We start from the raw sequence: 12,811 nt of genomic DNA, 5'->3' as shown, positions 1-12,811 counted from the left end.
ATTATATTAATGTTATTATTTCTCTTCTGTGCATCGAAATCTTAGCTGCTCTAACAGTGTGAGAATATTTAGTTATATCAATACATACTCAAAATATGATAATATTAATCTGTTGTCTCAGAACATTTTGCTGAGCTGGACCTGAAAAGATTTGGTTGTGCACACTATGACAGAGTACTTCATGCTTGGGGAACAGTGATTTTGAAAATATTACATACAGTCTTTAGTTCAGTACTGTTTTAAAAGAGCAGAGGATTTGGCAGTCATCTCAGCAGATAAAACCCAGTGTTGCTAATTAATCACTGCAAGTGCAATCCTGGCCCCAGTGATTTCAACAGGAGCAAGTTCAAGCACCAGTATATCCCCTGAAGACACACAAGTTTAAACAGAGCATAGCTTAAAAGCAAAATACTGAACTTCTCTCTCTCCCTCTAAGCCTCCTGTGAAGAAAAATAATCTTTCAAGTTTAAAAAAGTGTGCTATATCAATAAGTAATCACATTCCTTAAAAGCTTGTATGTTTCCTTGGCTGGCAAAGTGCAGCCTTTCTTTTACAGCCTGACTTTAATGGAGTTTTTCTTGACATATGTTGCAGCCCAATTTCCTGTCCTTTGGTGAAAAAGCAATTGAAGAGAGGGTGTAATTTTCACCTATCCAGTAATACAATAAATTCAATGAATTCAAATGCCTGAGCCCCAAGATAAAATGTCTAGAACAAGAAGTAAATGCCTTTAAGTCTCTATTTTGTACTTTTACCATTGAGTATCCTTTTCAAAAAAAATACAGCAGTGAATGATGCCTGGGGAGCCACTAATTCTAGTGCTGCTGGTTACAGTTCTAATGCTCAGAGGATTTTTTAAAAATTAAATAATTAGAGCTGAACTAGAGTATAAAACCAACAGTAATTAAGGTGTGCTGATCCTGTTAATTGTAAAGAAAATATGTTGAGATCATAACATTGTAAGCAGAATAACACCTAAGAAAAGCAGGGAATGACTTCAGAGATAAGGATAAAAACATCTATTTACACTCTCTTTAAGCTGGGTGTCTATGTGGAAGATTGTTTCTGTAACAGTCAGGTTTAACGTTGTGGTTCTGACAATGTGAGCATACAGCTCAGCCCAGGGTCTCCAAGAAAGACACGTGGTTTGAATACAGTTAAAACAATAAGGTTTTCCTATGGGCTGTCCACCCAAAGTAACTTTGGCAGGGAAAATGCCTTTCTGCTCAAATGACGTGGGATAATCCAGAAGCGGAGTTACAAAGCTGAGTTCCAAGGAGTGTCTTGCAGCATAAGAGGAGCCAGTGTAGGAAGGCAGCAGAGAGACATTATGAAATAAGAGTGTTAGGACTTATCTTCCCCTGATTTATGACTTAAAATCACTGTAAGACTGAAAGTCAGCAGGGGCAGCTGACAGGGTACCTGAGATGGCACTCCTCTAAAATTTCCAGGGGGTTTTGTGGTGCTTTGTTTTTTGTTTTGTTGATGTGGTTTGGTTGTTTTTGGTTTTTTTTATTGAAGACTTAGAGCTTTTTCTTTTCTTCCAGTGGTCTTTGTTTAACTGCTGTGTGATACTGGACGTCAGCATCGAAATGGGCAATGAGAACAGCAGTGCAGAGAATCAGGTGAGTGTGATGTGTGGTTGCATTTTCCTTCCCTACTAGCCTAGAGCAAAACTGTGCAGAAATTGTTTTCACGGGCTGCTTACCCCACATTTATCTTCTCCTCCCAGTTACACTCCTATTTAAGCATCATTAATGGTAATTGAAGGCAACTTCTTGTTTGGTTGTTTTTTTTTCTTTGGCAGCAACACTGCTACATAGAATTAGGGCATTGTGGCTGGTTGCTCCCTGGGGGAGAGGAGTCATGGAGGATCTCATGGGGTGAGCAGGGCTGGCTCATCCCACCACCCCAGCCTGCGAGCAGGGGTCAAGGGCCAACCAGGGGCAGCCCCAGGCCCGGGCATCAGGCACATCTTGGAGGAATGGAGAGGCCAAGATGGGCCCAGGATGTCAGCCCGTGAGTCAGCCCAGCTGAGCAGAGCCTGTGGCCGGGCAGGGCAGGACTGTGGGGGAGCAGGTGACCAACATCCTATGGAATCACTGGGGATAAGGTCCCCAGGGCAACCGAAACGAGGTCTGGGGCCATGGGTGGGGTGGGGAGAGGCCCTGGGAGCCAGGCAATGACTACAGTGCCCTCAGAGCCCGGGCCCACAGCAGCTTCTTCTGGGTCAGAAATGACCTGCCAATGTACATGTGCTGATCCAGGAACTCAACAGCCATTTTAGGTGTGTTGTTAATCATGTTGGTGTTTGGTGATTTATTTCTAAGTTCTTGAAATGAAGGGAGCTCATATGCTATGGCTAGTCATGCATAATTGCATTAGCAGTTATTATGTTGATACAAGTTTGAATAAAAGTTGTAAGTCATCAATTTCAGCAGTCCAAATACCAGGACATGTTTCACCCTCTCTTCTTCCATACGTTATGGTAGATGACAAAATGCATTCATCTTGCTGGGTTCATTTTGGGGTTCATTTTGCTTCCACTTCAGGTCTCAGCAGATCTGCTGTACCTTGTGCCTTGCAAAGTGGACCCTCTCAAGGGACTCAGTGTTACAAGTTAGCCAGAGTTTTTCATACAGAACTTTTTAGGAGAAAAATCTTATGTAATCCTTGGTTGTTCTGGCCAAGTTGTGTTGTTAACCCAAGATCTGCTCCAAACTTTTTTCAGGGCTTGGGAAGAGGGGAACGTGTTAATTCCTGTAACTAAATAATGAGAATTTCTTCTCCATTGTGTACAACTTTCACTTAGGAAGTTTTTGAAAGGCAAATATATTTCTTCTGGAGTCCTCCTGAGGCTGAGAAGTTTTTACTTTAAATTTACTGAATTTATTAAGAAAATTAATAAAAAGCTTTTATTTTCTAATAAGGAAAGTAAACTTCTGGTCCCCTTTTCAGACCATAAAGAATCAAATGAAAATAACTCCCTCCAAAAAAAACCCCAAAACCCAAAGCAAAACAAAATAAATTCTAGAAGTGCCAGTTACTTTAAAAGTCACTATTAACAGAGAAATAGCAAGCAGTAGTAACGAAATCTTAAAAGCCACTTAAGCTGCTGAATAGCTATTGGAAAAGTATCACTTAATGAATAGTCAACATTCATACAGCCACTGGAACATTTAAATATCTTCATTTTTAGTCAGAAGCTCCCAATGCAAATGTAGTCATTCTAAACCACCAAGCCAAGGAACACAGCAGGTAGTGGATGATGAAACTGGTTTGCATGGTTTGCATTTCAAAATGTTAGCATCAGCCTTGGCTGCTCTGCTTCTTATGCATCTGCTTCTGGCTTCTGTTTCTTCGACACTGACTGCAAATTTGCAAGGCAGCTACATTGAAGTTTTCAGCAAGTTGTAAAAAAAAAATCTGGCTTCTCTTAACTTTTTCATTGGTAGCAATCTAAGCATTAGAGAAGGGGCCTGTGTTTGACCCCCTTTGCATGCAGCCTTTCCTTCCAAATCTAACACAATTAAAATAGCTCAGTGGGTGTTCTTCTACTGTGTACCAACTGACACGGGTGTTTTTGTTTGTGTTTATCAGGGAACAGCTTTGCCCAGCTCTGGCTCTCAGCTGAGTGGTGTGGAAGCTCTACACATGGTTTGCATTACAGATAGGAGAGCCTGAGCTAAGTTTAGAACTCATTTAATAAGAGGGAAGATCTGTGGAATAAATGTGCTACTATGAAGAATGTGATAGGCACTTAGAGAAATAGTAAATGCCCAATCAAGGGTAAGGTTCACCCTCAGAGGAAAATATGATCTAAATTTAGTAGAAATGAACAACAATAATGCTTGGATAAAACAAGGCTGGGGCCAGCAGTGTATTTAACAAAGTGATTTTGCATATACTAACCATATTCTGGCTTGCTGTCCAAACACAAAGTCCACGGTGCTGAGAGATTTTAGGTTTGTGCCCTGCCCTACCAGAACAGCAAAGCTTGCTTCCAAAGGTCTCTGGCACTGGCACAGCTTGTTTGGCTCATGCTGAATTAAATATAAGCTATTTTTAAGGTGCATTTCCCTTGAAAAGCAAAGCTCCACACGAAGAGAAATGTGTTTAAACTGAAAATGAAATAACCAAGAACAGGCTGCCCGGGGCAGTGGTGGAGTCCCCAGCCCTGGAGGTATTTAAAAGCTGTGGAGATGTGTTGCGGAGGGATATGGTTTAGTGGTGTCCTTGGCAGTGCTGGGATAATGGTTGGACTTGATAATCTGAAAGGTCTTTTCCACCTCAGGGTATTCTTGGGCTTTTCTGGACAGCCAGATGTTCAAAAATCATCTACTTTGCCCTAATAAAAACAAAAGTCTCACAGCTTCACAGAGGCTGGTGTGTGTGCCCTTCTACAGCCCTAGACCTCTTGATAATCTAGGCTCAGATGCCAGCTAATGAAGCCACACTTACAGATGGAACCAAGCTGACTAGGACCAACAGACATGCTCTCTAAAAGGTGTGGCAGTGTGAGGCACACGCTCTGTGTGAAGGAGTGTGAGCCCAGGCTACCAGCCCTGCAGCCTTCTCCATGCTGCTCCCAGGGCTTCTGCACTTCACTCAGTGGCCGGTTCCCAAAATGACTGTATTTTACAGGATTGTTACTGGCTTTAATGACTGTTTTTTTATCATGGTCTCCCATCTTTTAGAATTACACTATGATGAGGACATCTTTGCTTTCCTTTTAGAGGGGTGGGTGGGGGAGGTAAAAACCAGAAGGTGTTCTTTATTATTGGAAATGCAAGCACAAAATTTTCTCAAGCTTGAATAGGCTGTTTTTTCTAATTTGTAATAATCTGAACTCAGGTTTTTAAGTCTTGTCACTCAGAGTTCTGAAGAGAAGAGCTGTCATCTCTCACAGCCTTTCTCATAATTACAGAAGAGTCAAAGTTAGCAAGGAATTGTCAAGCTCTTTGAAAGTGAAAACTGCTGTTGAATTGAAACTCCATCAGCATGTATTTTGCTTTGCATTTGTATTTTAGTTGAAGAGGGAATTTCCAAGTCAGTCACACATAACTTACTTCTATATACTTTGCTTTATCCTTTCTTCTTCTTTGTCTTCTGAATAAATAACCAAACGAAGCTGGTTATTCCACATCTATGTTATTGTCTGTTTCTCTTCAAACATACTTCTTAACATGTGGTTATCTTTGTTGTTCTTGTTTGCTCTCCACTGTGAAATGTGTCAGATAGGCAACACATGCATGCTTCTGCCAGAGGGGCCAGAACTTCTGAGGAGTCTGTTTGTTTGTCTGAAGTGTCACGCTGTGTTCCTGCTAGGATTTCTCCATTTAATTGTGATGAAAAACTCTGGCCACTGCACCTACCAGCCCTGGCTTCTGCATTCCCCCGTTCCCAGCACTCGGCATCCTCACGCCCGTGCGGAACGACGGAGCCAGTCAGTTGGCACTGCTCTGCTGTCAGACCTCAGCAGGGAGGGGCTGGGCACACGTAGCAGCTTTCCCAGCCTCCAGGCCCCATTCCCACAGCTGGTAACTGGGCAGATCCTCTGAGCTCTGGCACTCACCCTGTGTGTGGACATGCTTTCTGAACAGTGCAATAACATCTGTATACATTCCAACCTCGACACTCAACTGGGAACAAAAATAACATTCCCAATTTTCTGCATAATAATTTTGCCTGTAGCACTTTCATGAGGGGTGCTGTTACCCTGCACGGGCTTCTCTCTGAGTTTGTCACATCCACATGATTCACCACGTTTACTCTCCATGTTATTATTTTCTTTCCTGTCTCCTTCCATTTCATCCCTTGCACATCAGGAGTGCACAGGGCAGCAGAACCCTCCCACATCCCATCAGTCAGCTTCTGCCTACAACGGGGCACTTGGCTACTGGCCAGCATGCCCATTACTGATGCTGACATAGCTGTAGCATACCTCCAGCCTCCATATTCACTAATGCTTACTTCCAATGATAATTGCTACTGGTCCAATATTCTACAGTGAGTAACGCCAAGCATTTGTCTGAGTTTACACAAAAAGAGCATTGTCTGGTTTTAGAGAATTATACATCCATTTATGCAAATGGAGCAAATTCTGGGACACTTCTCGCTGCAATGAGTAATTATCTCATCCTCCTTGTGAATGAAGGAGGGAGGGATGAAAGAAGAATAGATTCAAAGTTGTGACAGATTTTTAAGTCAAAAGCAGAGTGGAAAGGAAGTTGAAAGACTCCTCATCTGAATTAATGGCTAATGCCTCCTTTGCATCCGTAAAGCCACCACCATTTCTAGTGGGAAATGTTCATTTATGGCTACAGATGAAAGGGAAAAATATTTACATTTATAAAGAATCTCTAAAATTATTTACTACATTTCTCCATTTAGAAGTAGTGTGAAAATGTTGGACCTACATTTTCCACAACTATGGGTAGTTAGAAATTACCAGGCAAGCAAACACTGTTGGGAGCACTAGGGAGCACAACCAAGGTTAGAGCTTGGAGGTGATTTTCCCAACAGTACTTCATGTAAATCTAACAGCACGTACTCCAGTGGTTACTTCTACGTTCCCAGCCAGTCATTTCAGCAGGTGGTTCTCAGGAGGGAAAGCAACCCTTTTTCTCTAAGAGAAGGTCATAGGTACTTACAACAAAACGTAAATTCTAAACAGTTTTTCAAATACCATTGTTGCCATATCACACCAGGCTTTGCTCCTTGTCCTTGTAAGAAGCAGATTAAATGACACTTCCACCAAATGCCAATTTTTGCATTCGAGGGTTTTTAGTTAGAAAAGGCATGAACTTAAAAGTCTACTCCTGTGAGAGACAAGTAAACCAAGCCAGAAGCAGTAGCAAGTTACACCATTACTGAGTAAGGAAAAAAATCTACTGTAATATCAAAATCCTATATGGAATCTTCCTCAAGGAGAGAGTCTGATTTTCATCTCTGATCATGTCATAATTGCATCCAACTAAGTAAGGGGTCATGATGTTTGGGAAAAAAAAACCAAGAAGTGGTCATGATGGTCACCCCCCTCTCTGAATTGCTGTACTCCAGCCACTCTCAACCAGGGGCAGGCACTGAATAATGCAGATTGCTGCATAAGTTGTTTATTAAAATTTAGCTCCCTTGTGATGTGACAAAACTAAGCTTTTAGTGTATTTCTTCAGATCTTAACTGTCACATGGAGTTCAAGCTTGGCCCAATATGTCAGGTACCAATTTGTAACTGTCCCATTATCAGTGGTTGTGCTGACCAGTGCTTGGTGAGCTTATTGATAAGTTCTACTTGTTAAAGCAATATCCACTCATTATCTAATTTTTGTCTATTTTGGTACCCTTTCTCCAAACAAGGGCTAAACAATAGTTCTCCAAGGATATAAAGACTGAAGAATCTAATGTGTTACTCAGTTACTGTACCCACAGAACAGAGAAAAAACAAATCCAAAAGAGCAAAAAGGGAGCTCCTAAAACCTACTCTGTCTTAAAAGATTACAACGGCCATTTTAAAGATATGATTTCCCATCCCTGTGCCCTGTGCAGTTCTGTTTTTAGAAAAATGTAACCTTTGAAATTGTTCTTCTGTGCACTTTTCTGCCATAGGCTGGGTTATTCATACTTGATTGGCATTGATTTCTAGTAGGTACCAGGGTATTAGGCAGACTCATTCAGGAACTGTTAGCTTGATTGCTTTGAGAATCATAGCAAGCCATTTCCTGGCATTTCAGTTCCATTTTTAGGGAATGGATTGAATGCTGAAGCACAATAAAACCAGCAATGAACAGCCCATTGATTAAGGCCCTGGATGAACAACTTTTCACTCCTGTTCTCTGCAGCCACTCCTGCAGTGAAACGAGCAATTTGGGCAAAGCTTTGCAGTGAAACCTTCCCAAACAGGCACCACGTGCCACCTTCCTGCCTGACCCCAGCCTGCTCAGTCACCCCAGGCGAGGGGTTTGCCTGAGGAGGTGTGTGGCCCACTGTCCCTCACAGGGACCATGTGTCCATCCTCCTGAGGTGGTCAGCTTGGTGGTCGATCCCAAAACTGGAGCCTGGGTGCTGCAGGGTCAGCCCTTGCTCTGTGTCCTGGCGTTCCCCTGTGCTGATCCCCATCCCTGTGGAGGAGGTGGTGGCTGGCAGCAAGCCACCAACACTTCTAGCAGGCAAGATGTTTTAAGAGAAGTTAAAATACCCTTCAGCTTGTAATGGAAGACACAGAGAAAAACAGGTAAGTTCTGATTTATTGATTTAGGCTCATAAAGGCTTGTTCCAGCTTCCCCCCCAATAACCAGAGGGAGTTAGTGGGAATGGAAACTTCATGTAACTCTTCAAAGATGACTTCCAGCTAGTCAGAGCTCTGGCATGTTCCAGCAACAGCTATAAAAGGATGTGTGTTTAATGGAGGAATGTTGCAGAGGGCAGATGTAAAAGGGAGCAACTTCTGCTGGGCGAAAGGAGGAAAGGGACTCAGACTAAGTTCACTGATTTGGAAGGGGCTGAGTGGGAATATGGGGGTTTAAATCCAGCCCTGTTTTGTGCTTTGGGAGCAGGAGCCTGGTGGCTGGTTGAGAGGCTGGGAGGGCTGTGGCAGGGCCTAACACTGCTCCTTTGGCTTTGACCTGGGAGGGGGGAGCCAGTGTTTTGGGAGCTGGGCTGGGAACAGGCTCCCAGGCAGCATTAAAGGAATTTCTTTCTGGTGTGATAACTGCAGCCAGAGTACAGCAGTGCACATAATCCTTTTGGCTGCAGTGTTAATGGACTCCTCTTTCTTTTTTCTTTAACTTTTAAGCTCCTGTTCAAAGTCATCAGGAAAATAAAGTGATCCTGTAGATTCGCTTTGTGTTCTTGCAGAGTCCAATGCTTGTGGACAGACTTCATGCAAATTACATTGCATATTTCAGGGGAATCAAGTTTTATTTATTTAAATAGTAGGCTGGCTTAAAGGAAAAAAATCATAGGCTGTTTAGGTTTCCTTCTCTGTGACAAACTTTGTTGTTGTTTTTAATTATTCTAGACTTAAAGAAAACACTGCTGAGAACCTCTGTATTCTGATTTTTAATGTAATTATTTCCTGAAGTCTTTCAAATAAGTAACTTTTTATAATCTCACATTCCTTTTCAAAAAGGAGTATGCTACATTTGAAGTGAATATAGAGCAAATTTAGCTGCAAGCTTCTGTAGTAAAGCACTTCAGAGGCTGTATGTGTTGAAACCTCAAAAGTAATTTATTTAACAGCAGCTTTCTGATCATATTTTCGAACAAAACATAGTTTTTCTAATTGTTTTCACAGATGTTAATTAAAAATAAAAAAGCCTGGTCTGCAAAGCTAGTTCAGCACCTGATTTGCATAACTAGCTTAAATTTGAAAAACTTGATAAAGAAATTGAATTACGTTTTTCTGTGGCCTGGCACAGATTCACAGAGCAAGTTCTTTTATGATCCTTAAATTAATACAGTAAATGTAGAAGACAAATAGAAAGCTTTCCTATATCTTGAAATTTGATAGTTCCTTTTAAATTTAAATATCTACATTGAGATTTTTTTTTTATATATTATTGGTAAAATCCTCCTTTGTGCTTCTTATGAAAATACACTTTCCTGGCCACGTGTGCTCTTGACTCACCAGGTAAGACAACAACGTTGGTTTTGGTCTTTCAAACACCTGACAGCCTGAGAAGAAAGAAATGGAAGTGTCAATAATTCAGACTCCTCTCTCATTGTTTTGATGTATGTTAAATTGGGTCACGTTTGGAACTGGAAAATGAAGAGTCAGATCTTTCTGTGGCCAATGGCAGTCGCTTAGGGATGGCTGGGGGATGAACTGTAACTTCTTAAATACTAGATTCCTGAAAGCACAAAATTATTTTAAACCAAAAATATCAAACCCAATTAATCAACAAAACAAAGAAAAAAACCTCACACATGCCCCAACAATCTATAGAAAATGTTAAAATTAGGCTTCAAAATACTGCACGTAGCTAAGCTGTTGTTGTGATCACTCCTTCCTTCCCAACCTGCCCCTCCTGGTGAGATTTTGCTTAGATATGAAGACTTGATGTAACAGCTGATAAAATCACTGGGACCTGGGCCCTTTTCTGTGTCTTACATAGAAACATCCTAGTTTTGATGAAATGAGGAGTTCAGGTATAGCAGGCACACAACTGTCTGTCATACTGCCCAGGTTTTGCTGGGACAGAGTCCCAGGCCAGCCATGGTCTGCAGGCCCTTACCAGTTTGGGGTCAGCCAGGGCAGCTGAGCCCAGTTGGCTGCAGGTGTAACCCAGACCATAAACATCACACTACTGTAAAGGAGGAAGTTTGGAGAGGATGGAGGCTCTCCTGCTTGGGCTTCTCTTCTTGCTGCTGTGGACTGTCTTCTTCTTGACTGTGGCTGCTGGATGTTTGCTGGGCTGAGTATAGCTTTGTTTGCTTCACCCTGGCATTGGTGTTAGTTTGGCTGTTCCATCAAATCCATCTTCATTTTGCCCTGTGAGTCTTCTCTCCCCAGTTTCCCTCCTTGGCTGAGAAGGGGTCACTGGGTGATAGAGCAACTGCTACAGTTTAGCCCAGGGTATGGGCTAAACAGAGACTATTAGATAGTTAACTTGTGAAATATGGAGATTAATAATAAAAGTAAAATCTAGCAAACTTGATACCAAAAGGATTCAGCCCCAAAGTGTTCTGGGGTCACAACACATTACCTGACTCCATGTTCCAAATGTCCTGAAATAACAGTCCTGCTGGCTTCTTAGCAGACAGACCCACTGAGTTAGGTCTCCTTTTGTTAATTAGTGCTATTAGAGCTTTGGTAGCAATGTGCTGTTGGATTCCTTATACAACAGGCTGATGAGTGGTGTTCCTCTCTGGTGCCATAATGGAGCCCCAGTTGCTGGTTAACTACCAGTTATCACGTGGCTCTGGGGGGCAATCCAAAGGACACCAGTTCCCTGCACAGAAAGTGCTGTGTCCCCAAAGGTGGGATCCATGCAGGTTGGTAGGACTGAGGATGGTGACCTTACAGGAACCCTTTGGGTTAGGTGGCTGATCTTGGGAAAGAGCTTAACTGGAAGCAGTGTGTGGGTACTAGGAGTGCAGTAGGTTAATGACTTAGTTCTTGGCTGTGTTCCTTTCTGCTGTGAAAGATGACAGAGGCTTTAGAAGAAGAAGAAAAAATCTAAGCAGCTCTTCAGCTTCTGAAGAGAGCTCTGAGGTATTCCTCCTGCCTAGCACTCAAATCAGCTGAAGAACATTTGAGATGGTGGTAAAAGAAAGGAGGAAAAAATAATTAGTTCTCACTGCTCTTGCCAGCTGCTGGAGGCATCTGAACAAAGGTGTAAATTGGCCTGATTTCTTGGGGTTCTTCTTGTGGTTCTCCCTACTCTCTCTGCCCTGCTGGGAAAGGAAAGGAGGTTGGTTCTGTCTGCAAGGGACCTGACCCTTCTCCTTCATCTGGCTGCTGTTGTGAGGCATGTGTTTGTGGCCCTCCACCCAGACAGGCCCAGCTGTACTCTCACGAGAGAGGTTCCACCAGCTGAGTCAGAGCGTGGCACCGTGGCTGCCCCACGTGGCTTGGTGCATGTTTACCAGCCCACTGCCTTGCTCTCTCCTGCTTCCTTGGTGGGTCAAGACCAATGCATGCTCTGGAGACTGACTCTCCATGGGCCTGGGCCCACCTTGGCTCGCTGCCTTTGCTGAATGCGTCCTGGCAAGTGGGGTGTGGGTACAGTGGTGGTCTGTGAGTGGTGCCTGGGCCATGGATGTGCTCCAGCAGGATCACATGGGGCACCAGAAACCACTGCTCTGATTGGTGGGGTAGGATCCTTATATTTAATTTAATAATGCATTTTTTTAATAGCTCTTTCTCTCAGTTCACATGCTTGCATGAGGAAGGAAATTCTGCATGCAAACAAAAGCAAGGCTGCCCAAAATAGAGCCCTGTAAGCTAAATAAATTCTTCTTTTTTTTTTTTTTTTTCTGGCTGGAAGAAACAAATTTCCTTGTATAAATCATGATGTTCTAGTATTTTATTGCTGTATACTGTGGGTTTGAGGCCAACATATATACTTTAGATAAATATTCCAAATGCCAGATGTCAGCACATGCTGGGTAAGTGCTTAATAATCATGAAAGCAAGAGCCCTTGGTCTGTCCCAGCAGAAAGCAGTGTGATAAAGGAGACTTCTGCAAACAGAGCTGGACTGAGGGGCTTCCTCCAGGGAGCAGAGGAGGATATGAGAGTTAATCAAATTTGCCTTAAGTTAGAGGAAGTCTTTTTGTATGTTCCTCATGTCCTGACCTTTTCATTGCTCATTACATGGGGTTTTGTTGCCCACTGGGTGTCTCTCATTCCTGGCTCTGATCGTGAGAAGCCTTTGGTCGTGTGAGAACACACCACCTTCACACAGAAGAGTAATTTTGTAAGCAATAGCTTTCTGCAATTTACTGACTACTTCTAGAACAAAATAAACCTAAAAATTGAGAGTGAAAAGACCCGAGAGATTTGGAATTGTGTACTGTGCTTTTCATCCCTGAAGTACTTCTGAAGTGTTTGTTCTGTCTTTAGGTGTGCTGGAGGCTTCTACAATAACTGTTAAGAGTTAGTCCAACAGTGGCTACATATTGAAGCAGTTTTCCTTCTTTTTTGTTGTTGCTTGATGTGCCAGAGAATTTGGAATGGAGTTTCTTCATTCAGATGCCATTTTTGCTTTACACTTAGTTGTTTCTCTCCAGTTCTTTTGTTGTACTTGAACATAGTCAGCTACTGTTCAAAGCAGCACTTACCAGCTCTTCTTTGTCTTCTAAAGATTT

The 12,811-nt window shown here is 42.5% G+C and overlaps 1 protein-coding gene across 1 annotated transcript in view; it reads left to right on the top strand.

The window, feature by feature from the left end:
* Window positions 1-1,547: 1,547 nt before the first annotated feature.
* The window catches only part of LOC103780862, a gene marked incomplete at both ends in the record, with an annotated part of 28,792 nt that continues 17,528 nt past the window's right edge, over window positions 1,548-12,811 (top strand). Inside the window, one exon of the mRNA XM_008948557.1 lies at window positions 1,548-1,625. Within this exon, the coding sequence (XP_008946805.1) occupies window positions 1,548-1,625 (78 nt within the window). The remainder of the gene's footprint in view (window positions 1,626-12,811) is intronic.

The sequence above is a fragment of the Merops nubicus genome, unplaced genomic scaffold (genome assembly GCF_000691845.1).
Source record: "Merops nubicus isolate BGI_N331 unplaced genomic scaffold, ASM69184v1 scaffold8231, whole genome shotgun sequence".
NCBI lineage: Eukaryota > Metazoa > Chordata > Aves > Coraciiformes > Meropidae > Merops > Merops nubicus.
The sequence above is the reverse complement of the archived record's forward strand: the minus strand, read 5'-3'. Positions and strand labels throughout refer to the sequence as shown.